Here is a 17,081-nt window from a genome sequence, read left to right on the forward strand (position 1 = left end):
TAATAGTATTTAATATCATCCTTCAAAATACTACAGAAAACCTTCCAAACAGATTCCTATTCTATTTGTACATGAATTGTTTATATTTGGACTTTAGTGCATTTATCCTGTAAGGATCTCTGATATTTTCTTTCAGCTGCGTACAACCAGCTGCTTGAATAGAGGGGAACAAAACAACAGGCAGAGAGATGTAAAGGTAAACAGGAAAAAAGTAAATCGACACAAAAGTGAAAGAAACATTGAATTTTAACTGTCGTTACTGTGATTTGCCTCCTGTAATTTAAGAAGACGTACAATCAAAGGTCTCTTGGCATGAGCTGTAGAAATGGGAATCTTCTGGTTTGACAAGACACAAAAGCTCCTGTAAACATCAGCAGACTGATCATTAACTCTCACCCCAGGCTGACAACAAAATTGTTCACCAAGAAAGTTTTTTTTTCACTGAAGATTGGGGTGTCAGTTGTTTTTTTCTTTCAACTCTTTTGACACTTGATCGCTGTCTGATCTCGCTCTCCTTTGTCAACGCTGTTTTCATCCTTTAAATAAAGATATTAGTTAAATTCCTCTAACAAAGCAACATTTTGGCCAAATCACATCAAAGGGTAAATAATTAAAAATATAAAGATGACAAAAAAGTAACATTTGAGTTTAATATGTTTAACTTCCAACATGATATTAAAGTAATTTTACAGGAGAAAAAATAGTTTCAACTATCTTGCAATACAGCTAAAGTCGTTAAAAAACAGAAATAATAAATTAATATTATAATAAAAAGAGAAAAGTTGTTTAATTAGAATGTTTTCTTACTCATTTGGGTCTTGGGTTGTTTTTATTGGTGTTTTGTTCTCCTCCAGATCCCTGAGTGACAGAAAAATGGTTTATAGGTTTGTTTTATAAGTTTTGAAGCGTTGAATACATCCATCTACTCTTGAATTCTTAATATTGTAAGTGATTTATTTGTCCCAAGACAACAAATAGAGTAAAAGTGGTTATTACCTGTTTCGCCTTTTCTGTTTTAGACACGGAAATATGAGGACAAGAACCAAAATGCAGGTCAGCCCAATGGGTAGAGCTACCATAATGATTTGAGATTTCCCTTTAATAAAAGCAAAAAGGAAAAACATGACAACAGATTAACATTTACAATAACATCTGCAGGTATTTTAGGGTATCACTACAGCAGCTTTGCACATCTACAGATGTATCTATTTTTAGCTCATTCTTTGCAAAGCAGGTAAAGCTCAGATGAATTTAGGTCTGGACTTTGACTAGGCCATTCTAATACATAAATATTAATGCAATGCAATACTAAATTTAAGCAGCTGTCCATTGTCACTACATGCTAGTTCAGAAGTGAATGCTGCCACACTAAGGCTCCATCATCATACCCTTATTGAGTTTGGACTCTTTTTCCAAAGCAGAAGTGCATTAGCGGTCACCATGATAAGTGCTGTCTGAATAGTGCAGTCAGTAAGGAAGGAGGAAGGAAAAGGAGCCTCTATGCTTCCTCACACGGCTAGTTTAGCTTATAGGAACCTTGCAATGTCCCTTACTGGCGCAAAGGAGCCCACAATCCTTTGCGTGACATGGCGGAAAGGATTGTGGGAATCCCAGAGATCAACAAAAATGTCCAGATAGAGGAGAACGCCCACTTTGTAGATCATTTTTTGAAGCTGTAGGTTCAGATTTGACTCCCATTTCCCATGATCGTTTCCTTCATATAAAAACATCGGAGTTAAAGTCTGTCTGAAATCCGCACGATGTGCGAAGCTCCTTTCCTATAAAGAGTATTCAGATGGATCAGGGAAATAAAAGTGCAGAAAGCCACCATCAGGAATGGAATAATCAGAGGCCATCCTTCAGGATGAAGAGAAAATGACAACAGAACAAAATGAAAAATCAACATGTGAGAATCTGAAAATAAACTCACTGTCTCTGCCAGGTGATCCAGATCGTTCATTCAAACCTCAAAATGAAATTTAAATATTTAAAATCGCAAAGACATAATCAGTCTATAAATGTGAGTCTCTGAAAGAGTTGCTCACCATGATCAGACGTGTGTGAGGGTCCAGGAACGGTGAGCAGCAGCTCTCTGGGAGCAGCAGAGAGAACTGACACTGAACATCCAACCTGTGTGCTGCTGGAAGCTGACAGCAGAGCTGTGGTGGTGACGGTGACGGTACCGTTGCTGTTGCTCACCCTGGTGGTGTTGTAGAGGGACAAGCTGAGGTTCTGCTGTGGAGCAGTCAGTGTTACAGTGGGAGCAGGTCGACCTGTGGCTGAACAGGACACATCTGACCCTGCAGGAGAGCTTGATCTGCTGACATCAAGGACGGGTCCATGCAGCTCTGGACAGAGAACAACCATCATGATCAGCATCTAGTTCTAGAAGTTAACCCTGTAATACAGTCTGGTTCTCACCATAAACCTTCAGGCAGGTTCTCCAGCTGTCAGAGCTCCATCAGGGAAGGTGTTGAACAAACAGAGATAACATCCTTCATCCTGCTCTGTAACATTCCTGATGACTATGGAGGTCTTCTGCAGTCCAGCCTCTATGAACTGAACTTTATCTTTAAAGTCAGGATTCACTGTTTGACCAAAATACTCGCTGTAGGAGCCAATATTCCTCTCTTTGTTCCCCAAGTCCTTCTGCCAGGTGACCTGCTGGACATCTTTAGTTTCCAGGAGGAGACAGCTGAGAGGAGCATCTTCTCCCAATGCTGCTAATACGTTCTGCTGGGTTTGGATCAAAGCTGCTAGACCTGCATAAACATGAAATCATGTGACATTTATTAACAGAAGCAGAAAAACTGAGGAGGCATAACTCTCTTAGGGCAACAAGCAAAAAATTACAAGGGGGTCCCCTTGGACCAAGTTTAACCACAAAAAACTGACAAAATCGTAAACTATTAATTTTAATTATTACAACGTGCACATATGCATGTTAACATTCTGTCTTTTCATACTATCAAACTACTACGAAACAACAAACACCTACTACAGACAGTAAATTAGCTGCACCAGAAAGATTCTTGCACATTAAGTCAATATTTTAGCCTTCTCAGCTGTTCTTGGCTGTTTGAATACAACTTCTGAGTAAAAAATATGGGAAGTTATTATTTTAGACAGTGAGTTTGCTAAGCAAATAAGTTATATTCTATACAGGTAGATGGCATGGGCCTGGCTGAGTTAAATCTATATTAAGATCTATTGCTTTGAGCTAAATAAGCCACAATATGCCATCACAATCACCAGTGGGTTTTTGTTTCTTCCTCCACTTAATTTACTTCCTTTTTTTGCCTCCAGAAAGATACGTTTTTCCCTTTGACGCAAGTTAACGCCACAGGCTTATGCAGTAAACGAAACAGCCTTTGCAGCATAGGACTAACTTCCTTTGCTAAGTTAAAACTGCATGAGCATCATTATAAACCACAGAGTTGATGCTGCTATGCAGCCGAGGGCTGGTGCTCATGTTTGACTAATTAATAACAGGGCAGGGGGGCGTGAGAACCGTGCTGTCTATGAAACTTCTTTGCTGTCGTGGTTCTGAATCTGATCAGACCGTTGGCCCTCTGGGGGAGCCAAGCAATCGCCTCCCCTGCCTATTGGAACCCAGCGCCCCAAAAGACCATCACTGATGCTCTTTACAGGAAGTGTCAGAGCAGACTGCACGCATTTAAGGCATTTTAGATGTTGTATAACAAGAGGCAGTAAATCTGTGTGTTGCACATCTGACCTCGAAGCCTAAAAAAATTTTTTTTAGTTACTAACACCCATCAGATTAATCTGTGATCTAATCAGCAGTCAAAGATGTAATTTATTTACCTCTAGCTGTCAACAAAGCATTTACTCCTAATCTAGTAGAACCTGAGGATATTACGCACGAGGTAAAACAGGGTTGAAATGTAATTCATGCATCATACAACTTTATTTAAATAGAAAAAAATATGATCACAGAATGTAAAGTTTCTCCCACCTCCGTTAAGAAGCTCCAGAGCAAAAAAACATAAGACTGAACAGGACACCATTGCTCTGCATTTGCGCAATTGCCGCCAATTTTCTTTCTTTTTTTTATTTGGACCAAACCAACATTTTACATTCTGATAGCAAAAAAGCAGCAGCCCAATTGAAACCATAGACTACTACCTCTACATTAATTAAATATTTATAGAAACATTGATTATTCATTTCTATGATCCTGCTCAGATTCTTCTGTATTCTTTTATATTTTTCTAATCACACCCCCCCTCCACAGTGGTACTAACGCATTGAAACTTTCACTTTCGCTTTTATTCATAACGCTGCTATGTGATAGGACTGGCTCTAAATATGAGACACAGACAACACTTCAGTGATATTATAAGAAGGAAAAGGACTTTTAATCACAATTTAGGCAACTCGTGGTGCCTGAACATTTTTATTTAACAAAACAACATTAAATAAATGTGAAAATAAATAATCTTTAACAACACATTGGAAAAAAAAAATCCTTAACAAGTAATCCTGGGGAAAATGAACTGAAGTAAAATGGCACATTTAAACAATAAAGATTGAAAAAAGAAACAAAAATTGTATAAGTTAGTTTTGCATTTTCTGTGCAAGCAATAAATAACATTTAAACCACAACAAAGACGTGCAAACTGCAAGAAGAGAGCCAAACTGCAACCAATCATTCAAGCAACATGGAAAAATAATTTCTATATATTAGGAGGGAAACAAACTCCTCATGAAGGCTTTTGTAAGTGAGGTAATAGTTCTCAGGACAGTTTGTGCTGAAACGAAACATATTCACACACGTGGCCACCAGATGGCGCCACAGGCTCAATTCGCAGTCAGGACGTCAGCTTGTTGTTGGACTATTGCACAACACCTACTTAACAGCTCCTGTTATTTCTGACACTGCTGGGGTTCCTCAGTGGTTGGTACATTCAACAAAGCCCGCCGGCAAAGCTCAGTATTAAAGTGCAAAGTGCTGCAGTTTGAGAGAAATGTGATCTGTCCCCTATTAAATTCAGTGGATTTGTCGTCCAGAAAGCCAGTGAAGCGTCTGGCTTTAGCTTATTCACGTCACCGGTGCAGCAGCCTCAGAGGTCGTTGTAATGCTTGGATGCTCTGCTGCCTTTAAAAGTGGATCAAACTGCAGTGAACCTGTCGGCGCTCTTCTTTAATCTGCCACAGAGAGAGAACAGAGGTGTTGAAAATGACGCATGTGAAGCGTTACGACAGCATCCGTCACGTCGCTCCTTAGCGAAAGTGAAATATCTCACCTCTTGTGGATGACTACTGTTGCCACAGCGATGACACAGATGAGGATCGATAGCGCTGAGATGATCAGAGCCATCTGTGACCGCTTCCCTGAAGAGAAACAGCACAGTGTTAGTCTTCGCAGAAATTAGTTCAACCATATTTCCCCAAAAGAGGAAGTTGGGAATCCCACTCTGTCTTATTGTTACTGTAAAACTCTGATTAATGAACCTCTGGGGTCAGTTTAGTAACCTCAGAGTCCACCCAGGGGGGGGCGTGAGGATCAGCCCTGCACAGCAGAGTGTGACGAGGGGTTTCCGTGAACATGAAACTGGGCTAAAAGTGAAACCAAAGCCTCGTGAGTCACAGCTCAGCTGAGTAAAAGGAAGCATGACTCGGTTTGATTTGTTTCTGTCTTTTTGTCCTCGCAGGGCGAGCACAGAGTCCCGGCCCAGGCACTCCTGCATGCGACCTGAAATGAATTTCTGGCATTTCCTGACTTCCTGGTTAGGCGAACACAATGACAGCCCTTCTGAGGCGGAAATGTCTGACGAGGTATCTGACATCACTACCGGGCAGTAGGGAACCTTTGGGGGATTTCCTCTGTATCTATTTGACTTCCTTGAATCAGAGGCAGGTATTTATTTCCACATAAGCAGGATAAGGAAACAATAACTGGAATTTGAACTTCCAAAGTAGTGGCACTCCCTGGTTGGTTCCTACTCAGATAGCAGATCAGGACACATCCCTGTTTACGGTACAACTCCCCACATGATGGCTTGTAAAAAACTGAAGTCCTGAATGCGTACCTTCCACTGGGCCTGGTTCCGGCTGGGCAGGGAGAATTAATTCTTCCCGCCGCTCTCCATTCTTTCCTTTGTTCAGCACACATTCCACACGTCCTGTCCAGTCTTTATCCACTGTGATGCTGCTACTGCTGGTGAACGTCCCGTTGCTGTGGCTGACTTCAGCTGTCGGTTGGAGGACTCTGGTGATGTTGGGCGGGATGTCCCAGTCCACCGTGGGTGCAGGTTTCCCCGTGGCCGAGCAGCTGAGCACCTTCTGCCCGCTTTTCGTGGTAGAATTGCTTGTGGAGACAAGCGTGCTCACAATTCCTGCACGGACAATTGGAAACCGTTACCTCTGATGCACACGGTCTGACATCCTGAATTAAAAAAAGGTATGAAAGCAGCAGCTCACCTTCCACCTTGAGGCAGATCTGCTTCCTTTTGGAGCCTTCGGGATAGGCGTTGAAGGAGCAAACGTAGCAGTTCTCGTCCTCCCACGTCACATTCTTCAGCACGATGGAGGAGGAGCTTAGAGACGACTCGTTGAAGCTCACCTTTTTTGCAAAAGGCGAATTTATTTGCTCCCCAAAACGCTTGCTGTACGTTGCCAGGTTTTCCAACAGCTCCGGTTTCAGGCCCCGCTGCCAGGTAACTTGCAACACACCTGAGGGGGAAAACACGCAGTGGTTACGCCACCGGTGACCTTTAAAGGAGGCCATAGCTCTTTATTTAGAGCCAGTTCTCAGGAAGAGCTCCGGATTTCCCTGTGATGGAAAGACGGACTCACCTGTGGGGTCTGCGAGCGTACAGGTGAACCTCGCCTCTTCACCATACATAACTGTGGTTGTCCCATGGGAGCTGATATCAGAGGCTTGGGCTGCAAACAGAGCACAGCTGCAGTGTCAGCTAACAGGCTAGCAAGATAGAACTTTTTTAATTTGCATGCATGGAAAATGACCACAACTCACTAAAATGAAAAAGGTGTGACAAATTTCAATACTACTACTACAACAACAACAAATAATAATAATAATAATAATAATAATAATAATAATAATAATACATTTCTTGTAGCATAATTTGGTATTATATGAAATGTATATAAGCGTAAAATATCAAAATATCAAAATAGATAATCAACATGAACAAAAGTAATAAATTAAGTGAACAACTACAATAGAAAAACATAATAATTAATAAAACTATTACTATAAAGGAAACTGTCAGTAATAGTAATAAAACATAAATAATAATAACAGGATCATTTATTGTTATTATAAATAAAACATGAATCCAAGATGCTCATTTAATTTTATAATCAATGACAAGTATAAAGAGCAATATAATATTCAAAGGAAATGTAAATCCTAACATAATATTGATATTATTAATTAGAGCGAAGAATATTTTTACATATTTTATATGAACATCAACATTCTTACAAATCCTTTTAAAACAGGGTTACAAATATCGTTTTACTATATGATAACATAATCTATAAATAATAGTACAGCCGTTACAGGTGATGTAAAAATGAAGAAGTGTAATATGTCACTGATGTATGTTTGTAAGGGAGTAAAAAAGCTGCTAAAAATATCTTACCTTCAAAAGCCAAAGATACGATAATGAGAATCAGATACATGTTGTGTCACTGCTTGAGCCCAGCTGATGAATGGCTTGTGTTTGGGGCTGGAGCTTTTTATAGGGAGGAGGAGGAGGAGGGGAAAATGAAACCTAACACATGGTTGGAGGGGTTTCTCTCCCATGCTGAATCATGACTTGGACGGATTTGGGGTTTTCTTCTTCCTCATATCTTACCAGAACTTACCTCTATCCAAAAATCCTGAATAGATTTTACCCTCAAATACGCCATCAGTGCCTAATAAGTATTTATTGCAAGGCAAGATGGAAGCTTAGGAGTCAGATTTGAACAACCGAAACTAGATGTGAAATTGTGATCTTTATCAGGCAAGCTTAATTTTAGGTCTTTTCTGCGAGGTTTATTTTTATATTTCCATTAATACAAGCAAAACCAACCCTTAATATGTGTTTCACAGTTTTCCTTTCTCGCTACGGCCAGTAAATGCATATCGGACACTTCTGTAAGGTGAATATTCACTAGACTGTGCTGCCAGTAATCTTAATGGTCAAAGGGGGAAAAACATTAACGCTAAAAGCAGAAGTTCCCTGAAGTTGTCTTCTGTTTTGATGCTCGTATTCCCTGGCGAGTAAATGACCACAGTCTCATTCTCGTGTTGATTAGGTGCGAAATCGATCCTGGTTTTTACCGCATGCACCGCTCCCCCCAGAGCGCCCTTCACAATCACCGCAGCAGAAATAGCACAAGCCTGGAAATGAATAGCTGGGGTAAAGTCTGGGAGACCCCGATATGTCGTGACGATCAACCCACAATATGTTACTTGACTCGTGTTTTCTTGTCTTTCCCATTTTGAACAGCGGCAGTAGCCTTGAGGAAACACCAAGGCATGGATTTCTAATTAATAATTATCCTATTAACAGGAATTCTGTTTCCCAAATTACTTCCTTTTTACCGCATCTGGGTCATAAGTATGGTGTTTGTGGTGAACAATGTGTCACTTCATCAAAAAGAAGAAAAAGAAAAGCCACCCACAGTTTGCGTAGCTCATGTTTGGTAAGTCACCAGAGTGCCGTCGTGACAAGATTATCATCCAGGTTTGATCATCTCACCATGTCTGCTGGTTCATGAAACCGATGGATGACTCCAGGGAATTTGCTCAAACATGTTACTGTAACTTGTGCAGTAGCTCTGGACTATCGCGTCATCAGTTTTTCCTCTGTCAGAACCAAGGAAAGGAGAACAGGAAGAAGCGATTACTGAGCAGCAGCAGCCTGCCGGCTGATTACAGACCTTACATGCGGTATACTGGTTGGATCATGCTTGTTATTACGGTAATGTGTCATGCAACAACGAGCTGATTACCAGGTAAACAGGAAATTTGCCAGACCATGACAGGTATTTGTGAAACATCTTTTCCACTGTTTATTTGAAATACATCCTCTAAAATCCGAATAACAACATCACAAATGAGGGGGAAAAAGTGCTAAAAATATAAAAACTCCAACAACCTGGTTGATTAAGTGTGCACCTCTTTATGCAGCTTATAAACTTAACATCCATTCTATTAAATCTGTTATACCATGGTCAGGGTGAATACTCGATTCTGATTGGCTGCAGGGTGTCCATTAAAAAGTGTTATAGGACACCTAGAAAAAAGTTCTGGTCAATTAGCCTGATTGTTATTTATTATTGCGCTGGTGCAAATGTTAGCAGGTAATGACAAGACCATTGATGCTGGTTACCTTGGCAGTGCGTCACAACGAGAGATATTAAATAGTTCTCTCAGCTGCTTCTTGTGAAAATGTTACAATTTTAATGGTGAAAAAAAACATTAAAGTATTGATAATTGATTTGATATTTATTTATTTTGTATGTGACCATGGTATAAGCGTAATAACGCCATACAAGCTGTCCATTAACAGAAATTAATGGAACTTTGCCGAAGTCGGACAGTTCACGCCTCCGTGTCGTCCATTCATTTTTAATGATGGCCACCTTGCAGCGCGTTATTCCTCACTTAACAGCAAACTTCAGCCAGACTAGCAGGAGCGTCTTGATATTTTCAGCCCTAATCTACAGCCACAGTTTTCAGCCAGGTTTCAATGGATCTTATTGTGTAAAGGTATCAGTCAGGAGAAGTGTATAAGAAATACCAGAGTATGATTATGTAGAAGTAAGTAGTGAAAATATGGGACTACCGTGACATTGCAGAAACTGGACGTTGCTCATTAGTTCGTGTAAAGGCAGAAACTTTGTAGAAGAATGCGTCATGGGCTGACAAAAATATTCGGGCTAAATTATAAAAGGGATTTTGTGCAGCCAAAAATCATGAGGTTGGGAGATTAGCAGAGGGGTGCAACAACAAAAAAAAAGTCCAGGAGTGAAGATCTTTATGTTTTCATTGGAGCTAAATCAAACAAAAAGCACTGAACAATTAAATTCAAATAACTAAAAAATAAAAAAAAAAAAAATCCACCTCATGGTCAAGAAGAAAAAAAAAAGAAAAATCAAGAAAGCTAAACCATAACCATTCGTCTGAAATGAGAAACCTCAAATTATTTCCCCCTGACCACCAGGCGGGAGCAAACAATGATTCAGGATCAGCATGAGAGCAGAAACTTAAACCAGACAAGCTCAGTCCTTAATAAACCAGCCCCCCCCCCCCCCCCCCCCACACACACAGACACAGCTGTGAGCCCTAGTGGGGTAAGATACACCAGCTGTGACCCATTTAACTGCAGAAAACTACAGGAGGGTGAGGGCACACTCAAATCACCAGCTTTAATCTGACCTAAAGAACACCAAAGCTCACAGTGAAACGCGTTGGTGGCAGTATTATAATTCGGAGGTTTCGTCAAGGCAGATAAAATCTTTGTTTTGGCCCCAGAAACCTTCAAGTGTCTGCTATAAAGCCGCAGACAAAAGTCACGGCTAACTCTTTTGTTTGTTTTGTATCTTTTTAGAACAACAAATGGGATTTTCAGTGGAATTACACAGCAGATATTTCACATCCAAAGTGGAAAAAAGTTTGACAAATATTATTTTGATCTCCTTTTTTACGTTACAAAACCCTGTTGTTGTTTTTTTTCTAGGTGTGTTCAAGTTTATGAAAACAACATCACGCATTTGGTTGTTGAGTAATTTTATTCCCACAACAGTATTTATGGGGAAGTTCTTGTTCAATTCCACAGAGAGTAGTCACGGTGCAGGAAAGAACCTAACAGCTGGGTGTGGGCAATATAATAATATAATTGCGTCGCTGTTTTGTTTATATTGATTTTATATTATCTTTGTACAAATAAATCTAACTGAGTAGATAGTTTTGATTTGGTGCGTTTTCCTTCATGGTCTGCCCTATTTCAGTTTCAGGCTGTATCATCAGCTCTTACTCAAGCAGTGACTATCTGGTGGTGCTTAAATTACACAGATAAGGTTTAATGTAAGTGTTTTACAGTGGGTATTGAAACTGTATCTTAAATGGATTAACTAGTGTGCTGTTATTGCTTGTATCCTGGAATAAACAAGACTGGGAAGTACCTTTGATCCTGTTTTGATCTGTGGTTTTAAACTAGAATCTGGTTAGACAGGCTTAGGGTTTAGTAATATTACTATGAAACCAGATCAAACTTTGTGCCCAAAAGGCTAAATAAACCAGATTGAGTTGTATTTTGGTCACAGGTGTCACTTCTCTCATTTTACACTTATCTCGGTCTGCCAGTAACCGATGGTCACAGCCTGCCAGTCAGTCAGAAAGCAACTTCTGTTTTCTCGTTGTGTGTGCGGAGGCTTTCTCTTAACAGCTTTTATTGGTATTAGGACTTTATATTTGTAATCGCACTGGTTACGCATTTGTTAATTCCTCGTAAACTGCCCACTGTTCCACGCTTCATTAAACATCAAGGCAGATGTTAGAAGAGCCTATTTGGTGCTGGTGCTAAGTATCCGGTGTAAATACCAAAAACATTGTGTCACAATTGGTCTCATTCCGTTGTAGAGGAAATGTTTTGTTTTCCTTTAATTTGAAATTTAATCAGTATTTGTCAGATTATATAAAGTATTTTGTGATTTTGGATGCTCCATAAAGAGATGATTGATGACCCTGGCTGATTCATTCGACTGAAAAATTAGATAAATTGGATGCTTTTTTTCAATTTTTATTATTAGGGCAACTGACCAGGGCGGCATCCGGTTAGGGGCATTCCTCTTACATGTTCAGTCAGCTATGGATGCCGCCCTGTTTTGCACGATGTGTAGAGATTTTAGGGAGTGTTAGGTGTACGGAGTGTAAGATGTTCACTCAAGGCGTTGTTTATGCAACAGCAGTCCCGGCGTATTTTTTTATAAACACAACATTTCAGGTAACTGGTCTGACAACGCCCAAGGCAAGTCACCACCACCAAGGAAGTTTTTGGAAAGAAAAATCACCTGCTGTGGTTCCCCTAAGAGTCCTTTCATCCATCATATGATCCAACGGTTTATGTTCAGCAGTCAAAATAACAACATCTACGCTTAGCTAAATCTGGGAAATGGTAATGCAAAATGTTCAAAGGTGATTGTTGAACAAGAAGGAAAGGCATAAACTTTGGCAGGTTTTATTTCTGCATGCTTGTTATATCGTATTTTCCATCATCACTTTCTCTTTCTCCTACAGTGCTGTGTTCCAGTCTTCCAGGTTAGAGCTTTATCATTACAGATGATTGTAGACAGATAATAACACGATGTGCAGAGTGACTGGAAAAGTTACCAACGGCACGCCAGGTAAATGAAAGGGTATTGCTTTGTGTTTTGTGCAGCAGCGACACGTATGCAGACAGGCTATGCTAAAGAAAAATACTTTGCATCAAGCCAAAGCATAAAACCGTCTTTACGGGGGTGTTTGGGTTGACGTCTGATGCTCTGACTTAATAAAGTGTAACTTTTGGATGAAGTTCTAAGACACTATAAAGATGCTTTTAGCAGGGATTCAAACTCTTCTCTGATGAGAGCAAAAAAATAGCGTCTGATTTTTTTCTTTGACTGCAAATGACTCAAGGTAGCGAAAGTGAATTTTGCAATATGTGATGGTTTTTGGCAGTCACTGGACTCTGATAAAATTCTGGATTAATTGCTGAATGTGCAAAAGGCGGCAGCATCTCCCATGTCAGCTGGTTCTTTTTTGCGCTAAATTGTGCTGCGGCAACCTGTTTTACTTACCCTTAATACTGCAAGCTCGCACATGTCTTGAGTGATGATCTATGCAAGTAATCAACAAACTTGACATGCAGGAAATGTGAATATAATAGATTGTAAGTGCTGCTTGCTTGCGTGTGTGGAAAAAGGAAGCTTGTGCTGCATAAGTAAAGAGTAGGGGGTTTCAGGTCAGACGCTCTTGACCTCATACTTCCTCAGTGGGGTTAAGTTGAAGGGAAAGTCAAAGTTAGGGGAACGCCAGGCTGCAAAAACATAAACAAGGAATCCTCTGTTGGACAGATCAAATGAAAGCTGATCTTTTTTTTTTTTTTTTTTTTTTTTTTTACATTTAACAAAAGATTTCAATTCCTGAAGGGCTGTATTCATATTACTAGCTGCTAGCTGCAAGATATAATCTAAAACAACCACAGCCTTCAAGAGCAGGTGATTCCATCTTATATATTCATCTCGTGCCCGCTCATAAAAGAAGGAAACCTAATCAGATGTCTGATCCGTGCATGACACATTTCACAACCCAGTTTACATGATACCCATCATCATTACTAAATAGTTCCACATAAAACAGCTTCCACTTTAGTGCAATCCAAGTAGCTGATTATCAAATCGCATTGATGTGTAATTAAAGCTTCCTGTTTTGGAATGCTAAAGAACCCAGACTGTAAAACGTTTGGCAGCAGGTTACTTATCCAGCATGTGACACTGAAGTGACAATATTTACAAGCAGACTAAAATTCCTTAAAGATTTAAGAAATTGCAATGAAGCCAATTTCCTTACAAAATACCTGCAGCAGTTTTTGATGTGGCAACAATGGCAGACGCCTAGGGGGGAATTAGGAAAGGGCGTGCAAGAATAAAGTTCTTTTTTTTTTCTCTCAGTTTCAGTCTGAGTGACTCTGAGGAAATGAGTTTTCAGTGATTGTGTGTGTAGACACTCCTAATCTCTTCATCAACCTTCAACAGGAGTGCCTCAGCCATACTTTGAGTGATGCATAATTCAAGAATTTCAAGAAATGATGTCCTTGCCCACTGGGACAAATTCTTGGGATGTTTGCATTGTGCATGAAGCCCCGAAGGAAGCAATACTAACAGGGACACGAAACATGGGCATGTCCAGTGCTGTTCGCAAGCCGCTTGGTGCAGTTCAGTCGAAAAGTGGAAGGTCGACAGGTTATGAGGGGGTTGCTCTCCCAGGGTCGGATTCGTACAAGAACCGCCTATTTCTGTCATTCCAAGCTGCAACTAAAGAGTATTGCAACCATTAGGACTTGCTAAATATCCCTGCTATAATAATTTAGATGTACTAAGGTTCAAAGGCAAGTTGATTGGATCTACTAAAAGTTTGCACTAATTTCAGAAATATACTCATTTCTGTTGATTAATATCTGGAAACGATCCAGCGAGTTTACAAATATTCTGGAATAAATCACTGATGGGGCCTGGTCACATACCATGACTTTATGAATGTTTTTATGGCAGTAGCTCACTCTGGTTTCATAAAAAGATTTTACGATTACATTATTGCGCCCTGTTGGCTTATTACGTTTTATTTCTATGCTTTACACTTCGCATTTGCTCTGCTTGTTAGTAAATGAAGCACTTTTGTGTAATATTTCTCAAAACAAGATCCCGTGACCAGTAGGATGTTGCGCTGAATTGTCACATTATTGCGCGGCATTGCAGGGACGGTCTCCTGGCTCTTACAGTAACTGCGTCTGTTATTGCCATCTTGCATTCTGGCAGCTCTGGCTGCAGGTGTCACAACAATGTTTATGTCTGCTGATCACGCCTGGTGCAAAGTTCCTTACAGGCTCAAAAACAGTAAGAAAAACAATATCAGGATGAATGTTTAACATAAATTCTTTTATATGAAGATGAAAATCTGTTTTTTTGTGGGGGATTTTTAATATGGTTAAAAAAAACCTCACAAGGCCCCTTTATATATTGCCAACATTGTTAAAAACCATTAGTTGGATTAATTGTGTGAAACAAGTTCCATTAATCATTATTTTTGTTTTAATTAATGTCAATGCAGCCTTTAGTTTTTGAAAAAAATGTTCAAATTTAACCCTCCTTTATAACAGAGGTGTCCAACAGTGGCCCTCAAAAGGGTTTTGCGCAGCCATTAACAATTTAATAATGGTACAAATATGAGCCGGTGTCATGGAGTGTGGGTTCTTTGTATTACCAAAGTGCAGACAGGCATTCGGGAGCAGCTTGATGAGAAGGAGAACTTTATAAATCACCAGAGGCACTAGCAGAACAGGATCCTGAGCACCGCTGTAAAAACAGGCAGTACAAAAGAGAAACAATATACATGGCAATTGAAAGGTCCAGCAGGGAGCAACGTGAACTGACAGGCATATTGTTAAATTAACTTTTGAAAGAAGCTTCTCTTCATCCGCCTGTTGCAATTGCAGAGTTTCATTTATTTTTGACTCCATTGTATTTTTACTTTGCTGGGACCAGGTCAGGTGTGCGCTGTTTCAGGATATGCCAGCAGGTGGCCGATACAGATAAGGACAAATCTCTGCCCTGGGTTCAAGATCTGGTTTTGCTGTCAGCATCCTTTTCCTAAGAATTACAGCAGTGCTCATGAGAGCCAACGTGAAGTGTCACATCTATTCAATTCAATTTCAATTTAATTTTACTTATATAGCACCAATTTACAACACGTCATCTCAAGGCACTTAAAGTCAAAATCAATAAATCATCCAGACAGGTTGGTTAAAAGGTTTCCTCTCTAAGGAAACCCAGCAGATTGCATCAAGTCTTGACACGCAGCATTCACTCCTCCTGAAAGAGCGTAGAGCCACAGCGGACAGTCATCTTTATTGTCCATGGTGTTGTGATATCAGCCAGGAGAGAGAAAATCCGACTGTTTCTGAAATGTAAGAGGCTACAGACTCCCTCCCCAGGGCACCGCCAATCATGGCAGGGGGTGCTATGTGACAACACCTCTATGTACCAAGCCCCTTGGACTTATCTTCCTTTTTGTCCGTCGAGGAGAGTCCTACACTGGAGAGACCAATGAACCTGTGCTCAAGCAGGAAGTGTGGCGAAGTCAGCAGTCTGTCTTCTGCGTAATCAGGCGCCAGAGCAACCAGCCGCTACAGCTCCTCCCCACATTTCTGAGCTGTTACAGCTCCATACTCCGACCCATAATCTGAGGTCATTGGGCCAATCATTGTTAGTGGTCCCAAGCACTTATTTTAAAACTAGAGGGGATCGCTCATTCCAGGCAGTGGCTCCGAGGCTGTGGAATGTTTTGCCTCTCTCTTAACGTTGTATGAATTCTGTTGATTCTTTTAAAAAGCAACTAAAGACGCTGCTATTCAAGGAGCCTTTTAATTAGACGCGCAGTCTTGTTTTATAATGTGTTTTTATATATTGCATTGTGTACTGTTTTTTGTATTTGTATTTTACTGTGAAGCACTTTGTGATTTTTATCTGAGAAAAGTGCTATATAAATACATTTTACTTACTTACTACAGAAACCAGTCTTTGTCATTTTTGTCAGTTTTACAAGAAAGCTGAGCCAAGCCCGCACGAGGCAGTTTCCCCGTAGCTGGACAGTCCCTAAACATTGGGAGCCCCCTCCCCCCCTAGCCGGCACCCACAGCCTTGCAGTAAGCGCGAGGAAATATAATCAACTAAATAATGGAAACAAAGTAATAAAAGAAATCCCAAACAATTTAGGATGATAACAGGTGGTCACCGTTTACGATCATTTAAGATGAGATTTACACTGATGCGAGGCCCTTTAAAAAACAACAAAGATCCAGATAGTCCTGTCTTGTCCTCCATTGCCAGTGTCCTGCAACTTTTAGATGTGTCTGTGTGTCAACACATTTTAATCAAATAGTTAGGTGATCAGAAGGACTTTGTAGACCTTCACTGCATGGCAAAGAGGCAATTCAGCCATTTGACTGAGTGATGTTGGACCAGAGAGGGACGCATCTACAATATTACAGGATTGGCTAAAGACATCTACACTTCACTTTGAAAGAAATGAAACACGCAAATGCATTTTGATGCCATCAGCTATAGAACTCCTTAAAGTGTGCACAAACAGGCTGTCCGATGGTGGAGGGACGGATGTTGAGCAAACCTTGTAGATAAATTTGTAGCTACTGCTCGTTTCATAATTACTCACATGTTGGAGAGATTAGAAATCTCTGAGGAAGTGGCGATCTGCAGCAATATCTCTGAACTTCTTGTCCGCGAGGCACAAAGTGTTCAGGGAGGGAAGAAACTAGATT

The 17,081-nt window shown here is 40.3% G+C and overlaps 1 protein-coding gene and 1 pseudogene across 1 annotated transcript; both read right to left on the reverse strand.

The window, feature by feature from the left end:
• Positions 1-4,043, reverse strand: LOC110367511 (annotated as a pseudogene).
• Positions 4,044-4,361: 318 nt separating this feature from the next.
• LOC105921752 (OX-2 membrane glycoprotein) lies at positions 4,362-7,813 on the reverse strand. The gene is made up of 6 exons (XM_021313561.2): positions 7,635-7,813; positions 6,820-6,909; positions 6,445-6,696; positions 6,054-6,359; positions 5,268-5,355; positions 4,362-5,169 (listed from the first exon to the last, which is right to left on the reverse strand). Exons 1-6 carry the CDS (start codon positions 7,672-7,674, stop codon positions 5,133-5,135), a joined length of 813 nt encoding a protein of 270 aa, XP_021169236.2. The 5' UTR covers positions 7,675-7,813; the 3' UTR covers positions 4,362-5,132.
• Positions 7,814-17,081: the final 9,268 nt, after the last annotated feature.

Source organism: Fundulus heteroclitus, chromosome 24, assembly GCF_011125445.2.
Source record: "Fundulus heteroclitus isolate FHET01 chromosome 24, MU-UCD_Fhet_4.1, whole genome shotgun sequence".
Taxonomy (NCBI): domain Eukaryota; kingdom Metazoa; phylum Chordata; class Actinopteri; order Cyprinodontiformes; family Fundulidae; genus Fundulus; species Fundulus heteroclitus.

Excerpts from the sequence above, each read along its gene's own strand:
- LOC105921752 (XM_021313561.2), bottom strand. The coding sequence starts at position 7,674 with ATGTATCTGATTCTCATTATCGTATCTTTGGCTTTTGAAG. Across the intron at positions 6,910-7,634 it reads CGTATCTTTGGCTTTTGAAG|CCCAAGCCTCTGATATCAGC; the intron begins GTAAGATATTTT and ends CTCTGTTTGCAG. Across the intron at positions 6,697-6,819 it reads TACGCTCGCAGACCCCACAG|GTGTGTTGCAAGTTACCTGG; the intron begins GTGAGTCCGTCT and ends TTTCCCCCTCAG.